At 43.0% G+C, this 20,414-nt stretch overlaps 1 protein-coding gene across 3 annotated transcripts; it reads right to left on the bottom strand.

The window, feature by feature from the left end:
• Positions 1-11,465: 11,465 nt before the first annotated feature.
• On the bottom strand, positions 11,466-19,732 carry RNF6 (ring finger protein 6). Of its 3 annotated transcripts, none has more exons than XM_086621300.1 (4): positions 18,019-19,732; positions 16,411-16,623; positions 15,543-15,650; positions 11,466-14,320 (listed from the first exon to the last, which is right to left on the bottom strand). In XM_086621300.1, the coding sequence occupies exons 1-4, from the start codon at positions 18,080-18,082 to the stop codon at positions 12,588-12,590; spliced, it is 2,118 nt and encodes a 705-aa protein (XP_086477426.1). In that variant the 5' UTR covers positions 18,083-19,732; the 3' UTR covers positions 11,466-12,587. The 3 variants fall into 3 exon arrangements, with proteins under 3 accessions (XP_086477426.1, XP_086477436.1, XP_009991071.1); XM_086621310.1 differs by having other exon boundaries at positions 19,464-19,732; XM_009992769.2 differs by lacking the exon at positions 18,019-19,732 and having other exon boundaries at positions 16,411-16,690.
• Positions 19,733-20,414: the final 682 nt, after the last annotated feature.

The raw sequence follows: 20,414 nt of genomic DNA, 5'->3' as shown, positions 1-20,414 counted from the left end.
TCCAATTTTACTCTATGTGATGCCATTTACGTATGTTACATACTTGTTCTTTGTTCTTTTTGTTGTTCTTAAACCAGCTTTGCCCAGCTCCCAAATCTGCACTGTTTAGCTGACTGCTGGAGAGCTTTTTATAGCCCTGAGTTCTCCAGTGCCGAGGCTGTGCCCCTTTTTTTATCACCCTACGACTCTTCTACAGTATCCTGTGTCCCGCCTTTCAGAGGACTCTGCTGTTCTACCACACCTCTATTCCTCTACACTACACCATTATGTCAGTTATAAATATCTCATTCTACACGGTGTAACTTCTTGTCACTATCCGTATAAAGCTACTGTTGTACCATAGAAAGTTCAGCAAAAGTAAAACAGTTATAGCCACCTACTCAATAAAGATATTGCTGTTAACAGCTACAGAAAGCAAAAAGAAAGCCACAGACAGGTCAAGAAAACCTCAGGCAAAACCTGAGGCCTCGCAAAGACAGTAAATAGCCTGTGCCTTCCTACCAGCAATGGTGGTACTGATCTACAGGATTAGAGCGATGGCATGCAAGTTCTGCTTGTCTAACTCTACTGTCTTAAAAAAAATCACAACAAATTCTCTTGGGTTTACCCCAAATCTTTGTGATGGGACAAAATTTTGCCCTTGTTTACATGCATAGGATCAAAACCAGCATGATGGAAGTTACATGCTCAAATACATGGGAAGTATCTGTCATTCATCTAGACAATTTGAGAAGGGTCAAAAAAAACCCAGCACTTGCTGTTTCTAGATTCATATAGGAAGCTACTTCCAGATCCAGAAAGTGTGCTTAGCATCACTCAACTTCAGAAAATTTGTGAAATCATTTATGGGTCTTCTTTGCAGAGGTGCTGTATCTCTATAGACAGAAAGGGAACGGGACCAAAGATATGGAACTGGGCAGCAGTGAGATATTTTATGAGCATATATTAATGCATTCATGGCCCACCTGTAACCTCTTAGATGATCTGGTAGTCTCCTATACTTTCTAGTGCAGAAGGGGCTTCACTCACTGCTCTTACCATTAACCATAGTCTGCAGATTTAACCTGAAGGTGGAAGGAAATTTATGATGAATTGCACATGCAGTGGGTGCATGGGAGGGTGGAGGGAGGGTAAACTGTTACCTGTCAGTGCAATGATGGAAACAAAGGAGAAAGATTTGGAAATGTAGGCATCTTTTTCATTTTTCAAGCCCCATTCAAAGCTCATTCAAGGTTATAGAGTTCTTTCCTCTTATTTCCAGTGGAAATTTTTCACCCTGTGGAAAATACTCAGCGCCAGGCACATCAAGGTTTTCCAGATGACTTTTGAATAACGACACGTGTAAATAAAATTATATTGAGTAGAATAATCACATTGATATTTTGAAAATTGAAATTGGCACTCATTTTGCAGCAGGAGATGATCTGTGATTTGCCTGAAAAACTGAAAAATATTGCTCTCTATCTATAGTAACACTAACAAAAACAGTGAAACTACATAAAAGAAAAATATTGTATTTTTTTCTAGTATACTCAAGACTAAGTACTTGTTATAACAGCTGTTGAGACTTCTTTATACCTGCAAGTTAATTCAGTAAACAAACATCAGTGTTATTATTTTACCAGAATAAATCCAAGTTTGTATGTTTTTAAATATGCATTCAAAATGTAGTAAACTATATCAGAACGAATCATTTTTATTCCATGATAAAGGTGTCCATAGGAGTGTCACGGAATGACACAGTATCCGACCAATAGAGGTCAGTTCAATAAAAGTCAGGAGCAATTTGACCAGTCTACCAGTTTCCCAAGAAAGACAAGACCCTTGTATCCAACCCACCTGCCCACCCTGGGCAGCCCGCTAAGTTGGAGAGTGTTTGCCTAACCTATTCAGGGACCTCTCCGGCAGCACAATGAGTCATCCTCCCATATATTAAAGTTTCCAGAAACTTATATTAAAACAACAAATTTTAATACTGATGCTCGTGACAGGATACAGATTCAAAGATAGCCAGTGATAGGGACTGACTGCAAAAATAGATTTGATTTAGAACCATATATATTAGAACTGATCAGTGATAATACTAAATAGCTAGCAAAATGTTAGTAAGTAAATGCACATAACACAGAGCTCTCACCCAATAGCTGGGGGGGGGGGGGGGGGGGGGGGAGAGGTTCAGCCCGTCGACTGATCCCAGATGTTTCAATGGAAGTCTTCGCCCCTAACATCCCCCTTCTCTTTAACCATTTTATACTATTTCTTTACTTTCAGGTGGAGCTTGAGTGATTCTAGTCATACATATTACAATGACATTATAATGAGCAAAGTTCAGCTTCAGGGCACAATCCCACCATTGTTGTTGAGGAGGCAGTTGCGATCCATCTTTCTTGACAGCAGCTATGCTGTTATCTTCCTCTTTATCTCTGATAACAGGGACAAGCCGTGGTACTTCCGCGCCACTCTTCTCCCCATTTCAGGGATATTGCACGTTCCATGCGGCCAGATGCAGGCCTTAACTGTTTCCCGGCACTCCGTTTCTTGGAACAGCAACTGTGTATCACCTCAAAGCTGCTCTAATATTACAGCTCATTGTTTAAGATGTAAGCTGAACTTTGTGGGACAATATTCTCCCATTCCCCCAATTTCTGTTATTTTTCCACAAGGAGGAAATCATCAGGCTGGCAATTGATGGAAAACTGTGTGTAGAATAACCCTTACAAATGTTTTGCACATTTGCACAGGTACGGAGACTATAGTTTAGATGTTCTCCCAGCTTATATTGAGCCATGTTAGTAATTAGCTAGGAACGAAGAAAGAAATGTACTCTTAAGCAAAGAAGAATAATACTGAAGAAATTAAAATATTAACAAAGAAATGTTTAAGATTAAATTAATCTCCGGAAGGTAAATAGTTCTCAAAACGCATGAGGTGTGTTTTCATTGTTTTCACTCATTTCCTTTCCCCACATCTAGGCTGCTGGCTAATGTGAGTCCAATATTCTCCGTCTCTGCAATCAATGAGATTGGTGCAAAGGGAATCCAAGGCATGCATACAATACGGCCGTGCTGATTGGATGGCGCTCACATGTACTATTGTTAAAAAATGCAGAAAAGCAAAAGTTGGTCCCAATCAGATGTGTTCAGAAAGCCTGAAAAGAAGCTTGAGAGAACCAACACACTTGTTAAGGTGAAACCATACTCTGCAGCAAGTGTGCGAATGTGCCCAAATATGTTTTGAACCAGCTGTTGTGGCCAGGCCGCTATTTGATTGGAAATAGAGTTCAGTATGTTGTGTATCTGTGCCTTACACATTATTTAAAATATTTCAATACTGGAAAAATTAAAATGTTCATGTGCAACAATGAATAAGTAAAAAAAAAAACAAAAAAAACAAACACTGAAACATAGTTTAATATAACAGAGAGGCATTTTGCACACTGTAGGAACCAGAACTGACATCACCCGTTGCACGCAGTGCTTTGGCCGACTGGGATAACAGGCACGTTGCTCTCTGCCCTTCTGCCGTTCGGGAAACATATCTGACTCTTGCACTGCAAACTGAGGTTTCTTCCACTGCTGGGAGCCATTTCCGCAAGCTGAAAACCTGCTTCTTAGACACCGGTCTCCAAGCAGCTTCCGGAGAGGCAATATCATCATCCCCGTTTCCCCGGGGCGGAGAGAGAGACGGTGACTTCTTTTGGGATATCTGTAAAAACAAAGCCCCAACAGAGAGCCCAGATGTCCTGAGCACTGGGCCGCGGTGCCTGTGCCGCTGGGAACGCCTCGTCACCACCTCTGGAGCCGCCACAGGCCGCCTGAGCGCTGGCGGGCAGCGGCGGCGGCGGAGCGGCGGCGGCGGCGCTCCAGCACCTCGGAGAGCTCCGGCCGGCGGGGCCGGGCGGGGCCGGGGCCGGGGCCGGTGCTCCGCGTCGCTACGCGCTGCCTTCTCCCGCCGAGGGGCCGGGGAGGAGGCGCGCGCTGCGGCTGGGATTTGATCCCTGCTCGGGCGTGCGGTTTGCGGGCGAAGGATGGCGAAACGCTGCCGTGGGGCCGCCGGGGGCTCTGCCCGCCGGGCAGCGGGCAGCGCTCGGCACCCGCCGGCGCTCGGCCGCTGTGCTTCGTGCCGTGTCGCTGGCTGCCCGGCGTGCGAGGGTTTGAGGACGCTGCGAGCTAAAGGGCACGAGGAACCGTCTAACAGTCTGTGCCAGTAAAATTTGTCAATCAATTTTGCAGTTGGCTTTGCTTAATCTAAAATTCAGTTGTTTATTTTTAATTTTATTTCAGAATTGCCATTCGTTTGAGGCGCTGCCACCGCATTAGTATTTCCGCGCCCAGCGAAACGAAGGGTGCTGCGCGATGTCCAAGCAGCCTCAGCCTTCCCCTCTGCCGCACGGCAGCGCTGGCCCTGCCCCGCCTGCGCGGGGATCAGCAGAGCAGAGAGGGAAACTTTTTCCCTAAATCTTTATTTTTTTGCCCTCCCTATTTACAGAAGGTGCGGCTCAGAGGGAGGAGGAGCGTGTCTCCGCTCGCTTCCCGGGGCTCACGGTGCACCCCGCACCCCCCAGTGCCGTATTCCCGGGTCACCTTCCCGTGTTGGGAGAGGTCTGGGCCTCAGAAAGCACCGCCTAGCCAACGCCTGCTCCTTGTTGTCTGGCGCCCTCTTCTGCTGTGCGACACGTCTTCATCTTGGAGGCTGCAGGTTTCGTCTTGGAATCATAGAATCATGGAATGGTTTGGGTTGGAAGGGACCTCAAACATCATCTAATTTCAACCCCCCTGCCACAGGGAAGGACACCTTCCGCTAGACCAGGTTGCTTAAAGCCTCATCCAACCGGGCCTTGAACACTTCCAGGGATGGGGCAGCCACAGCTCCTCTGGGCAACCTGTTCCAGTGCCTCACCACCCTCAGAGTGAAAAATTTCTTCCTTAGATCTAATCTAATCCTACCCTCCTTCAGCTTAAATCCATTAACCCTTGTCTTATCACTATATGCCCTTGTATAAAGTCCCTCTCCAGCTTTCTTGTAGGCCCCCTTTAGGTACTGGAAGGCTGCTAGAAGGTCTCCCCAGAAGCCTTCTCTTCTCCAGGCTGAACAACCTCAACTCTCTCAGCCTGCCTTCCTATATAGGAGAGATGCTCCAGCCCTCGGATCATCTTCGTGGCCCTCCTCTGGACTTGCTCCAGCAGCTCCACGTCCTTCTTTTGCTGGGGACTCCAGAGCCGAGCACAGTATTCCAGGTGGGGTCTCACGAGAGCAGAGTAGAGGGGCAGAATCTCCTCCCTCGACCTGATGGCCACGCTCCTATTGATGCAGCCCAGGATACGATTTGCTTTCTGGGCTGCAAGCGCACATTGCTGGCTCATGTTGAGCTTCTCACCAGCACTCCCAAGTATTTTTCCTCAGGGCTGCTCTCAATCCACTCTCCACCCAGCCTGTATTTGTGCTTGGGATTGCCTCGACCCACGTGCAGGACCTTGCACTTGGCCCTGTTGAACTTCATGGGGTTTGCATAACACCACCTCTCAAGCCTGCCAAGATCCCTCTGGATGGCATCCCTTCCCTGTAGGGTGCCAACCACAACACACAGCTTGGTGTTGTCAGCAAACTTGGTGAGGGTGCAGTCAATCCCATGCTCCCTGTCACTGACAAAGATAAACAGAGCTGGACTCAATACTGACCCCTGAGGAACACTACTCATCACTTAACTAAGCAAGTCCTGGCAGTGCACAGGGGTGAGCCCTGGGCTCCTTCGAGCCCCTGTGCTCTGTGGTTCCAGCCAGGCTTTTGCTCTCAGCATGTTTCTGTCCCAAACAGTCTGTCTCAATAAAATTGTTCTGCCTTCCCCACCTACCATGATCAAATTTAGAATGAATCACAACATGGCATTTTCTGGGGTTTTGGGTGTTTCAAATTGCATTACTCTCAGGGAAATCTCGCAACCTGGTTTATATAGTGAGGTGGGAAAGGAGGTATAACTTGACTCATGCGATCGGCCAGAGCACAGTATGGACATAAGGGAATAATATGAACAGAATGAGTCAGAACAGCTGGGAGGCCAGAAACATTGTTTTGAGGTACAAGAAAAAAAAAATAAATTGGAGTCTATGGACTTGGAGATTCCTTGAAAAAATAAGGGGCTAAATTTTAGAAACCTTTTGCTGAAATAACCCCAATCTTGGGTTTTTATTTCAATGCCATATCCAACAGACAATTTCAAGAAAAACAAACTGAGCAAATGGAATTTAAACAATCTAAATAGGAAGAAGGTCTCACCTGCCATGATAGTAGATACTCAGCGGTAGTATCTACATAATGATAAAGCAGCCCAACAAAAGGACCTGAATTTAAACATGCAATAATTCTAACTTTATCATTACATTATGATGCTTATGTTTTTTTTCCTTGTGATTACGTGATTTTTCCTGCAGAATTCAACTTGTGTGTGTGTTTGTGTGTGTATATACACATACACTTGGATGTGCATACAGTGTTAGACAAGGAACAATACGATTCTTTATTCTCACTGTACGCCTGTTCGAGTTCACTGCTACACACTAACTGTATGCTCATACACGTACTGTAATTTCCTGTTCTTTCAGCGTTCATATGTACACCGCTCACATTGAACGAATGGAATAAACTGCATGCAAAACGTGGGTAAGAGTCAGTGAACGGAACAGTACTGGCAACCGAAGCGCTCTGTTCAGGCACCACTCGTTCAGACAAGGGCAAGACCTCTCCTCTGTATTAGAATAGCAACACTCAAGTATGCTTTCCTGAGCACGCATGCTTGAAGGTGAAAGGATGAACCATTATTAATGTAGCCCAAACCCGCGTGAACTGCAAACATAGCTTGCAGGTGATGTAAGGTATGCAAGGTGCATCCTCAGCAAGTTTGCTTGTGGCTTAGCAAGATGTTCGATGCCAAAACCAGCCTGATAACCTATCCTGTATGCTCCAGTCAAACTATCGTATTTCATGTTCCATTTTCCATTTAGCTATTGTTTTAGATTAAAAGGTTACCTTTATAATTCAGTTGTGTATCAGACAACAAAACACCTAATTAACTAATTCCCTCCTTGTACTTCTAAAAATTTAAATACATGAAAGACATTGAGTGCTGGAGTGCGTCCAAAGAAGGGCTATGAAGCTGCTGAAGGGTCTAGAGCACAAGTCTTAAAAGGAGTGGCTGAGGGAACTGGGGTTGTTTAGCCTGGAGAAAAGGAAGCTCAGGGGAGACCTTATCGCTCTCTACAACCACCTGAAAGGAGGTTGTAGCAAGGTGAGTGTCAGTCTCTTCTCCCAAGTAACAAGTGATAGGACAAGAGGAAATGGCCTCAAGTTGTGCCAGGGGAAGTTTAGATGGGATATTAGGAACAATTTCTTCACTGAAACAGTTGTCAAGCATTGGAACAAGTTGCTCAGGGAAGTGGTGGAGTCACCATCTCTGAAGGTATTTAGAAGATGTGTAGATGTGGTGCTTAGGGACATAGTTTAGTGATGGACTTGGCAGTGTTAGGTGAACGGTTGGACTCAATGATCTTAAAGGTCTTTTCCAAGCGAAATGATTCTATGATTCCATGAACAGAATGACCACTTGACAGTGGGTCAAGCCAAGAGAAGTTGTGCAACCTATCATGGCAATGCCACTGCACAAGTTGTAACTTCACGCAGTATTTTGATTAATTCAGATTAGAATATCTGACAAAACTCTCGGGTCACAGCACCGCAAATGTATGTTGTATGTCTTGATTCACAGTTCTCTGGTGTTCCTTTCTGGTTTATGGTGCAGTAGAAAGCAAATATTGCTGTTATTAAACTAATCTGATGGCCTTGTATTAGTTTTGGAGCTATTCTGGGGTACTGTGTGTTCAACAAACCCTGAAAGTGAGACTATGAATATCAGGAGTGATGCCTCTATTATCCCAAATTTCTTCCCCTTTCTAGACACATACATGACTCACATGAAATTTTCAGTAGCGCTGGAGGAGAGTACTTTGCGGAAAGAGTCTGTTCCTAAGGTGAAAAATTGGAAAACAAAAGCTTAGAAATGGTTACAGGTGTACAAAATGTTCTAACAAATAGAGAAGGGAAGGAAAAGGAAGTCAGAAAGAGTCTGAGGAACGGAATGAAATTAAAACACTTGTGCCCAGTTTGCAGTTAGTTGGCAACACAGGAATCCATTTCTACATCATATATTATTACACAAGCAACTATTAGAGGCATACAGGGCCATAATACCTGCTAGGAAGTCACTGGTAGCATCACACATGTAAGAAATGCAACTCAGCCTGACAGCTCTCCGCATCTTTTCAAGGGCTCTGTCCAATCCAGCTCTCCGGGTCATTTTCCACATTAAGGCTTTCTAGAGAAGTTCTGGGTTAGTGCTGCCAGTTGACCTGAATCTAGTATTTAAATTGAAATAAACTGTTATTTTATTTAAAACTTCTCCCCACATTTTTCTGTTTATTACTGTAGAAATAAATGACTTTTCTTAATCTCACCAATAAAAGTCATTGAAGTTGTCACTTACTCCTTCCGGAGATAAAACTAGCCTGATGCCAGTACCAATAGCCGTGCATGCTGGAGCAGGAGATGATCAATGTAAAATGTTTACTGGAGATCAACCAAAGATGGCTTAAAGGACGTTTCCTCTAGTTTGAGGATATAATGCAGTTCATCTTTAACATTTCTTTATTATCTTTCTTTCATGCTGTACAATTATGTTTATGTATGCTACATCCTATTAAATACCAAATAGAAGACAGTCAGATGGAGGAATAGATGCTCATTTAAAAAAAAAATAAATGTAAATGAGAAGTAAAATTTCTAAGTACAAAGCAGATCCTTCTTTCACAAAAGTATTAAGAAAATTACCATGAACAATAAGCATCATTAAATAACTCCTGAAGAAGCAGATACTGCCTTTAAAGACAGGAGTTTAAAAGCATGGAGTAAAAAAGACTCCAAGGCATCTAACGAAAGATGAGGAAAGCTTTGCTGGCAGCTCAGTAAGTGAACCTGACCCACTCGGTGCTCTGAGAGAGGCCCATTTGCAGGGAGAGATACTATCAGCATGGAGAGGCAACAGAAAGCCTTGGTAACCCTCCTTCCCACATGTCTCAGCTTTGTCATGCTCAGCTTCACAACTGCAGTAACGTTTTGCTTCCACACAGACGTGTGAGAAAGGCGCATGTGTGGACCTATTGGAACATTGAATTTATGTCTTCCACGTTAGACACATCAATAAATACAGGAAAGCCCAAATGCATTTCTGAGGTTTCCTGTACTGAGTATGGTGTTAAGATTGCACAGCCTAACTTGAGAAACATTCCGTGACATGGAAACTCGGCTGGGAAGCACCTAGCTCCCGCTGCCTTCAGCACAAGCTGGGAAGCACCTAGCTCCCACTACCTTCAGCACAAGCCTTCATTAGCCAGGAGCAGGTAGGAGACATTCATGAAGCAGGGCTCAGCAAGGGTGACAAATACAGTTCCACAGCAGTTGAAACGTTACTTTGAAAAGGGAGAAAAATGTGCTTAATGGGAGCTGTTAGAAAAAGTTGAGAATTTCAGGAAGGGAAAACTTGTAACTGGGAGCAAACTTGTAACTGGGAGCTGAAAGACAACTAAATGTTGTAGATGCCCCATCCCTGGAAGCGTTCAAGGCCAGGTTGGATGAGGCTTTGGACAGCCTGGTGTAGTGGAGGGTTTCCCTGCCCATGGCAGGGGGTTGGAACTAGATGATCATAGAATCATAGAATGGTTAGGGTTGGAAGGGACCTCAAAGATCATCTGGTTAAAAATTAACAGGCAAACTTAATTTTGTCAGTGCTTTACTTGGATTTCAAGTTCTCATCAACAAATATCAGCTTAAATAAAATTACTGTATTTATTTTCTGAAATTCTTCATATTTACCTCTAGTCCCCTTTTATTTAAAAAAATTCTCACAAATTTACTGATGAAATAGCAAGAAATAAATGATTAAACTTTGATTTAGAAGGCATTGCTAGTGAAACACCTGTGCTATGTGACATACTTATAAATAATCAGAAAAAGAAATAAATAACAAGTGATAAAATCTGCAAATGATACAGAATTACTGGGGTATTAGAAGCAAAGATAAATCACAGGAGGCAGGGTGCCAGGATGATAAAAGGGCAGAGAAAGTTTGACTTGCACAACATACAAAATAACGCAAGAGAAAAAAAATGCACACAATAGTACACAAACACAAGCATGCAATAAATTAGCAATCAACATTCAGAAAAGCGACTACAGAATCTTTTTCTAAAAATTGTTAAGATACCAGCTCAGTGTTGACCAGCAATCAAAAGCAACCCCAGAATATTAGGAATTATTTGAAAGATCACAGAGAGGAAAAAAGCAGTTGTTATATCACCATATAACGCTTAGTGCATCCACATCTTGAATTCGGCATAAGCACCAGTTCTCCCATTTCAGGAGAGCAACAAGAATAGTTACAAAAGAATAGCTTCTATATAAAAAGAAATTAATTAGGACTCCTTAGTTATTTAAAAAAAAAAAACCACAAAACAACACAAACCCAAATGAACTGACCAGCAAGGCAACGGTGAGCCAAAGACAGGTTTGTACAAATGTGGAACTCGAGTCAGGAAGCTTTCAAACATGAAGGAAAACCACAAGGAGACAAGGAAGTAGCAGAAGGCACCTATGTCTGTATTTAGATACTGTCAACATCAGAAGCTAACAGAAGTAACAGGAAAAAATAATCCAAAAAATTAGGTAGTTCTTATAACCATGTTTAAATCTCCTCACTTTTTAATATGGCAGAGATGCTCAAGAAAGGTGTCTGTTAACAGTGTTTGCGATAATTAGCAGTCCAAATCAAAGCAGAAGAAATCCTAATCGTATCCTTAAACTCGTCTAAATCTCGTAGGAGAATTTTGTAGAACTACTTCTGGAATAAAAAGCAGCACTTCTGAGGAACTTCTGACACAAGTTTTTTCACTTGCAAAACTGAAGCAGACATCCAATAGCTTACCACAGGATTTTATGGTTTCCTTTCAAGGATGTCATTGAGCAGATGAAGTACCTGGCACAGAAGCGTGTTTGTCAAGGCTGTCTGTAGGCAGAGAAAGTCAGCAGGACTTACTCACTTTGAGTATTTTTCCTACCGCTCAGAATACACACACCTATGAGTATCGCACAACTCCGTGTTTCTCTGAGGACTGAGATGCACATTGCTCAGAAGATGAGCTTTGTAATGCTCAGCTCACTTCCAGAAGCCCCAAGAGTGCTTTGCCTTGCATTTCCATCTGCCGTAACAGCTAACACACACATTGTGGAAACAAAGTACACAGCTGGGGAAAACCAAGGAAAGGAAAAAGTGAAAACGGAGACTCAACATCAGGAATGGTAAATCTTCTCACCAATCTACAGGATAGGGCTCAACAGTAATTCACACAAAGCCTCGATTATTTAGTCTGCAACTTTATTTCTTTATAAGTTATTGGTATAAAGTTTAATATCTAATTATACAGGAATCTGGGGACTTTAAGGGAAGCTTATTTTGTCCTTTTTAGTGTCTTTGCCATTTGGTCCTCAGATATGTTTTAAGAGGACTAATATTATATGTGTACCTTAAGTTTCTGTACAAAACCACTTCAAGCCTTTGTTTTGTTTTTCCGAGTAGGATGCGCAAATCATGCATATTGTAGACAATATAATGGTCAGGGAAGTATTTCCCTCTTTAAACTAAGGCAGTTAAAAACCCATGAATAACAACTGAGTAATCTGGAAGAGTAAAAAGGCTTCCTCAGTGCTCATTTATTCTTTGAGCAAATATCATGTTCAGTAAGACACGTCCTCTTGGAATAATTATTGATTTGATTGCTGCCTGCATTGAAAGGACAGCGATTGTCAAAGACAGCATTTAATTATGTACATTTTATGATTTCACTAACCCATTCACTTTTGAATATGAACTCAGAGTTATGCACTGTGTAAAACCACATGCAAAAATTACCATAAAATTTTTTAAATAGAACCAAATTGGCAAGTTTTTGGAAAGGATATTTCAATGTTAAAAAAATATACTGTTTATTAAAATGAGCACTTCAAGTAACTTAAATATCTTTAGCAAACATGTCCAGCAAGAGACTCCATAAAAGAAATTGTTCTTAGAACAAAAAGCTAATGAATGGCTATTTAGACACTAATTTTTCAACACAGTGCTGGGTCTGTGTGAAACAATTTGTAATCTAAATAAAGTGAGTCCATTACACTGTTAAAAAAACATACATTAAGCAGGACTGATTAACTATTGCATTTCTGTATTTACAAAAGTGCTTAGCATAACAAAATTACCTAAAAAAATATAAACTTTACTGATATCATTTGGTTCTACGTGTACTTCTAGATCTGCACTTGGAGGAAAAATACTATTTACATTGCGAGATTTAAACAAGTTTCCTATTATTTTTAAAGAAATTTTAACAAAACTCCCCCCACAAATGGACCCCTGTGTAACTCAGTTCATTCCATCTGGCTCACCATAAATAGAGCAGAAGGAAATCCTAGAGGACTGAGCGGTACAAATAATTCTAGCCATTGTCTGCAGCATTAGATCCCAATACAGGCTGCCGACAAATTGGGCAAGTGGAGTTTTCAGAAAGCCAGCGATCAATACAATGAATGTGAAACTCATGCATACAAGGTAACTGCCTTAGCTTATTCCCTGTTACGTATTCATTAATGCAAACACTACATGTTTTACTTATTTCATTTTCAGTCTGAATATCCCCATAGTTCCGGGTAGAAAGATTGTCGATCTGCTCTTTGGTTAAACCTCTTAAACGATCGTCATCCTCTTCTTCATTCAGCAGGAAGAAGTGGGCAAGTCGAAGTATGGGCAGTGTTCCATTTTCCACAAGGTTGTTAGCATCTTGAGACTGCCTGTAATCTTGGTTTTCATTATGGCGACCGTAGCGTCGAATGTCATCACTCTGTCCGTTTGCTTCCCTGCTGTCTTCTACTGCATGCCCGTTTCTAGACGAAACCTCGCTTGGATCACTGTTATTGTTTGCTGAACTTGAGTTACTCTGCTCTGACTGCACACCCAGTAAGTGCTGACCACCTCTGCGCACTTCTGAGCTAGATTCAGTTTCCATTAAAGAACTCAGTTCTCCAAAGCCTGTCATGATTTGTCTAAGGATTGATCGAAGAGCCACTGATGAAGGCTCACCAAGCCCAGTTTCTGAAATCCGACGGAGAGGTATCCGTATAGTGCTAACGTAGGTTCGAATACCCGCGCGTTCTGATCGTGATATCGTACGCCGAAATCCCCCACTGTCACTTTCAAAGGTAACGGTGTTTTCTGCCATTCCGACTCTAGAACGAGTTCTACTGGCAATACTGTCCCGATCTCTGTTTTCTCCAGGACGAATTCTTCTCACCTGAAGATCTAATGTAATTGTTGGATGCCTCCTAACAGCAGCTACTGGCCTACTAGATTCCTCTTCCAAAGTTATTCCCAAGGATGGGGCTACATTGGAAAGCTGAGGAGTTTGAGTGTTACCTCTTGCTCGTTCTTCGGCAGGCCGTGGAGAAGGCTGAGCTGTTTGTCTTCTACTCCTGTTGACTTGCTGTGCGTTTCTATCCTGCCTTTGCCCACGTTCCTCGGAACGAGCAGTTTCACCCTGCCTTTGCAGTGGAGAGCGGCTTCGACTACTTAAAGTCGACCTCAGCCGCAGAATTTCCAGTCTTTGGTTTGTACTCCTCCGAACATTAGTTCTAGCTCTACCTCTTGTGACTCCTGCGGAGGTACCTCTTTCTGGCATTTCTCTTTGTTCTCCAGTAGCTGCAGAACGATTATGTGTAGTATTTGTTTGAGAAAGGCTTGTCAACTCTCTCGTTCTACTCCTGAGCCTTCCTGAGACTGGATGAGAGGCTGCCTCAGAGCTTCGTGCCACGGAACTTCTTACAGACCTGGTCCTTGCAGTGCTTGAAGCCTCACTGTTTGCCCCTCTTGTGGTCCTGCTCCTTGTCCGTGGGGTTACTGGACTGACAGCTCTTTGATGTCTTCTTTCTAAATACATTCTGCTGCTATCTATACCCACGTACTCCTCACCAGCAGTTTCAAAACTGTTATGCTCATGATTTATGTTGATTTCAAGACTAAATCGAAACTCCCCACTGTTTGGATTTGTTCGACTCACGGCTCTCCAGGTTTGGTTCCCACTCTGTCCACTGCGAGTGGCATTTCCTGTGCGACGAAATGTGTTCAGCCATTCAAGCAAAGAGTCACCATTTGAGTTTTCCCCGAGAACATCAGAATCTGAAAGAAAAAGAATTGCAAACATTCATACAACTGCACGCCCAGCATACTATGATGTACTTCAAATCCTCCATGCTTCCTGGGCCCTGACTTCAGAAATGTTACAGCAGCAGGACAGTCAGCTTGCTATGCTAACGTAATTTTGCTGAAAATATGCTGTATGTAAAAACATCGGCAAAACTCATCAGTTCAACCGAGAATTTTTGTCTCACCAGCAGATACACTGAGAAATTAATATACCCAGATAGCTTCTTCTGACAGTGTTTGGATTTAGGCACTCTAAAGTTAGTTGTACTTGTCCAGTATCTGTCCCTCACTTAAGCTACCAATTTGAGGGTATCCTAGTCAACTAATTTTGATAAAGCAAGAAAAAGTATGACAGATTTTGTCTTCTTTTGGAAAACATTTTTTAAAACTGTGTTCTATAAGCAGTGGACTAAACGATGCATGGTTTTGACAGATTTGCTCCTTTTGTGCAAATATACTCTTTTCCTACTAGCACGTCCACAGATCCATTCCCAAATCTCCTTTAATTATGAGCTCAAGAACAGATACAATTAGTGCTAACTACATGTATAAAGAAAGCGAATGGTCATGATCAGTGAAGGTTTTCCCTTGAAGGGATCGGTTTAAGCTCTCCCTACACCATCATCTCCCTATTTTCATGAAACCTGCAAGAACTTTGGTATCTTTGTGTCCAAGGTGCCTGTTCCTCTCCTAAATCTGACTGGAACTGGCCAAATGATAAAGCAAATATTTTTGGGGAAGTGAAGACAGACACTGCACATAATACAAGACTCACCTCATTAAAACAAATGGAAATGAAACAACAAAAACAAGAGTGGAGAGGCTAACTGTTTCCCAATTAACTTTTTTCCTGTTCCAACTTCCCTAATACATGATAAAACCTTTTAAGAATTAGAAGAATTAAAATAATTTTTGTGCTATTAAGTTTACTAGCAAAGGGAAACCAGAAAAAGAGAAGAAAGTAATTTGTGGCTAATGTAAATCAGTTTTCCTGAAGTATTTCAAGTCTGTTTTCATATCATTAGGAAATCTCTCTTACTTCGAAAACATTCCACAGAAACACAACAGAAAAACAAGACTTGACAGGGCTAGTGCTGAAATCCATCAGCATTTCTCTCAAATATCTGTACAGAAAAGTATTTATGCATCACATACTATGTGTGTGTATACACATCTATGAATGAAGGCTGTTTACCTCCAACAGTTCTGCTTTCACCTTCTCTGTTATCCGGATCACTCTGTGATGCCAGACGCTCCTTAGCCCCCTCCAAGCGCTGCTGCAACTCTTCTGCTGTTATTTCCCCTGAAACAATTTACATTTTGATAATGCTGTTAAGTAAGACATTGTTATTGGCTCAACGTAGCCATGCAAAATAACAATATTTTCCATCTTGAAGGAATATCTTCAGAATTAAGGTAAAATTACTGAAACCAAAAAGAAAACAGCACTAGGGTGAGATTGTAACACGGGTATGCAGATAGCAGAGGAAGCAGGTTCTAGGGCAGGAGAAAAAAAGATGCTGAATGTGTGTCAAGAGCATGCCAACTTCCAGCAACAACTCAGAGGCTCCCGCAGTTGCCACATACCAACAGATCCAGCTTAGTGTTAATTATATGGGTTTAGATACTATCTGTATACTGAGATTTTCCATTTGAAGCAGTTATGTTTTCAGTTCAGCTTTAGTATCTGTTTAAATTGTTAATTTTTACTGAATATCATTAATTTTGAAGGGAAACGGAGGTTTTTTTCCATCCCACGAAGGCACAGACTCATAGAATAGAATCATAGAATGGTTAGGGTTGGAAGGGACCTCAAAGATCATCTAGTTCCAACCCCCCTGCCATGGGCAGGGAAACCCTCCACTACACACCAGGTTGGCCAAAGCCTCATCCAACCTGGCCTTGAACACTTCCAGGGATGGGGCATCTACAACTTCTCTGGGCCTGTTCCTGTTCCAGTGCCTCACTCCAGGCTACTTGAGTCCTACCACCACAGGCGGTGCCTGACAGCTGCAGCGTTACTTCACGTTACATCTTTTCTATGGAAGGTGTTCACATCTTACCAGGAGTGCCAAGCAGGTTGCGGTCTCTCATTAACCTGTAGTCTTCTTCATTGAGTTCATTAATGAACTGGTAATAGGCCTCCTCCCTGCTAAGGCGCTCCAGCTGCCGTTGTCTCTCATCTTCACCATGACTATGTCCTCGTGAAGATGCCTGCTCATTGCCATTCCCTGCACGGTGCCGAGAGCGATCCATAATGATAATGCCAGGCTGTTCTGAACAAAACCAGAAGGTTAGACTGCACAGTAATTACATCAAGAATTTACCTAATTTACAGCAAAAAGTTCCCAGCACTTCCAATGAAATTAGTTTATTAATAGCTAAAGATGATTAAGATGAACCAAACTCCATGTTATTAGCCAAGTCAACACTGTAGCTTATCATGCAAGTATTTTGCTTCTACATTGCTCAAAAATAACTAGAAGTACCTATTGCTCACAGAAAGGACATACGGTTGGTACATCAACTTTAAAATAAAAGAGCAATGACAATTTTTTTTTTTTTTTTTTTTTTTTAGCTAAATCAAGGTATTCTAGAAATTCAAAGGAATAGCACAAAGTCTATTTCCCTTCTCCCAAGTAAAATGCAACAGCAGCGTGGAGCATTCTAAAAGCCAAAATATCACTGAAAACATTGTTTTCCAATTAAGGGACTGTAATTACCCCGAGTAGACTTCTGACAACCACAGCTACTGCTTTAGAGAAGACTATCTTGAAGCATTTACTGATAAGCAGGTAAGACTACTTTAGTATCTCAGTCAGTACTACCCCTCACATGGCACAAAACCCACTGATACATTTTTGACAGAAATGACTCTTTTGACATTCTGACATTACTGGTATATTTTCCTTGTGATCTCTAATCGAAGGATTAGCTAAGAAAAGGATACCCATCTCCAGGAAACTGGTGTATAAGAGAAAGGGCTATACTTGACCCACGGTTCTTCAACACTTTCCAAATACTTAAGCAGTGGAACCACACTATGAGAAAGCATGAATAACTTTCCAGCATCAGAAAGAGGCATCACCTCCATTGATTTCTGTGCCATTACCAGCTCTCTCTTGTTAGGACTCGCTCCTTGGCCAAACAGCTCTCAGACCACTCACCAACTTTTCTATTTCCTAAAGAAAACCTGTTCTTCAACATTCCATTTGAAAGAAAAGAAAGCAAAGTGTCATCCTTTCAATGGGGCTTCCCGTTTAGCAAAAGCCACCCGGAATATCTGCTGAGGCAGACACCTGACAGAAGAGCTCACTTCTCTAGTGGAGATCATCAGGCCAAAAAAAACAACCATATGGCACCATTCTGCTTACATGTGAAAAGAAAATTACTGAGTAAACAATAAAACTACTTTTTTTCTTTTTGTCAGTTCACTGACATATCAAAGTCACATCAAGTATTAATTATGAGGAAAACACAGAACAGCATTCTCTGCACACTCCCAGTAAGTAACTAGTCTTCACAGGAAAGGTGATGAGACAACAAACAGACCAAACCAACTATTCGACGTAGATTCAATAAAGAGCAAATCTTTATCAATGCTGCCAAAAGACACAAAGAATCAGAAAATGTATTTGCCAACAGCAGAAGCTGGCATACATTTAATATACCTTTCTTATGTTCTTTGTGGGATCCATTCTGATGCATCCTTGGTCTCCTCATTTTCCACCCCATATGCTACTTCTTCCCTTCCACAGGTAACTGCACTTCTGAACTGCTCTTTCCAATACTCTCACTCATCTGCCTCCTGTGTCCAGTATCACATTTCAATGTATTTAACACTTCCCTCACAGCTCTTTTAACTCACTTAACTGAAAAGAAATAAAATCTGAATGTTTTCCCTTCAAGACATTTTCTATTCCCACAGTATTTGTGGGCGTTTTAAATTTACTATTGTCCTCTTGGCTCAGCCTCACAAGCCGTAGGTAATCACTGAATCTCATTTCCCACAAGAGCTGTGTTCAAATCAGGTCATTTCTCATATTACACATCTAAACACAAATTTCTCAACCAGCTCTTTGTCTTACTACCCTGTTTTCCTCAAAACAAATGCAATCCCCATCCACTCCTCCAACAACACAGTTACCACTATTATTACCCTGATGACACTCATCACTTGACTATTGTCATGAAAATGTCCAATCCATACTGCACTGAAAATTAAAGTGCCTCTGTCTCAGATGACTTACGACTTGACATAGGTAAAGCAGGAATGGGAAAGAGGACAGATAAAATTCATAGCCTTAAAACAACTAACGTGTTACTGTTTGCCCGACAATAAGCATAGTAAGTTAACTGACTTTCTAGATATATCACCATACTGCTGCACAGAAAAAAATGACATATAAATTCTTAAGATGAAAAGTCCATCACGTGTAGTCCCCCTCAACCTAAATTTAAACTGCTGTTCAAAAGAGAGGTCCTTTTTCTTGTCCACAGAAAGTCTGGAAATCTCTTCTTCACATTTTGTGGGTGGCGGAAAAAAATTGCTGTTTTGTTGACAACTGTATGGTAGGATGATTAGTCACACTCTTTAAATGACTCACTTAGAAACAGTAAGAAGTGTGAAGTGTTCGGTTGTCCCATCTGTTTGACATAACGGCACGGATGACAACTACTATCCATATTTATCAAACGCCATCACAACCAAGTACTTTGGCACCTGAAATGTTTCAGAGTAGTGGAAGTTGAAGGGTATTAACTGCATCAAAACGAAATACTTCAGCACGTAAAATATTTCAGAGCACTGAAAAGTTGAAGGGTATTAACTACTAAGACGTAAAAAAACTGAAATCGAAATCCAGTTATGACTCAGGATTGCTCTTTTTGCAAAGAAACAGGTGCCACATGCCAACAGTTTATCTACATTTTCTAGAATTTTCAACCTAAGACTAACTTCCTTAGTTCTTGATTCATAGTTACTCTGGCCTATTCTTGAAGATTACGTCCATTTTTATCTAAGCGACATATGCTTTATGCTTTACGGGTTTTGGCCTCTTTCCATGAATTACTACCCTCAATTCAATTAGGAATTCATTTTCTGAAAGACTACCACCTGATGGCAAGCAAGACGACCATGGAGTCTAGATGAGGAAGCCTCCCCGAGTGAGAGAGCTATTTAGCATTTCTGTCACACTGCAGCCTCCAGGCGAGATGATCTCACCCAATTTAAAAAAAAAAAAAAAAAAAAAAAAGGAAAAAATCCTCACAAACCCAGAAAACCCAGGGAAGCTCTGTGGAGCCTGGGAAAAGAGAGGAGGGGAAAGGAAAGAGAGACAAAGGAAGAATCACAAAGTAATTAAGGAACAGGACACCCTAAGCGATCCAAAGTCCACGCCCTGGGCCACCCGCATCCCCCCCAGCCCCCAGGCCGGCAGCAGGGCCTGCAGATCGCAGCCCCACGAAGGGGTCACGCTCTCCAGCCCTTCCTCACGGAGGGCCAGGAGCCGGGCTCCGCGCCCCCGGGGCAGGAAACCCCGCGGCGGCCCGGCGGGAGCTGGGAACCCACCGGCCCGGCCGCCCCCGCCGCCCCAGACAGCGCCTGTCGGCAGACGCCTGGGGGAGGGGAGGATGGAGGGACTGACTGACACGGCTCCCGGCCAATCACCTGGCCAGCTCGCGGCCACCGACCAATCACAACAGGGCAGGGCAGCCCATGTCCTCCCGCTTCTCTCCTCCCCAGACTCCGCGGTCGAACCCCGTCACTAACCGCAGCCGGTCGGATGGGCTCCCTCCAGCGCTGGCCGCACCCCCGTCTCCCCTGCCCGCCGGGGAGCGGCATTACCCGCTGCGACAAACCGGGGAGGCGTCCATGCCGCCGCCTGCCCCGAAGGAGTCTGCCGAGAGCACAGCCGGGGAGCCCCGAGAGCCCGTCCCTGACCCGGCGGCGCGGCGCGGCTCAGCCCCGCTCCGCGCTCCCCTTCCTTCCCGGCAGCAGGAGCCGCCACCTCCTACCCCGGAACGAAACCGACCCCCGGGCGTGCGGCCGGCGTGCTCCAACCCCGAT

The sequence above is a fragment of the Tauraco erythrolophus genome, chromosome 1 (genome assembly GCF_009769465.1).
Source record: "Tauraco erythrolophus isolate bTauEry1 chromosome 1, bTauEry1.pri, whole genome shotgun sequence".
Lineage (NCBI taxonomy): Eukaryota > Metazoa > Chordata > Aves > Musophagiformes > Musophagidae > Tauraco > Tauraco erythrolophus.
The sequence above is the reverse complement of the archived record's forward strand: the minus strand, read 5'-3'. Positions and strand labels throughout refer to the sequence as shown.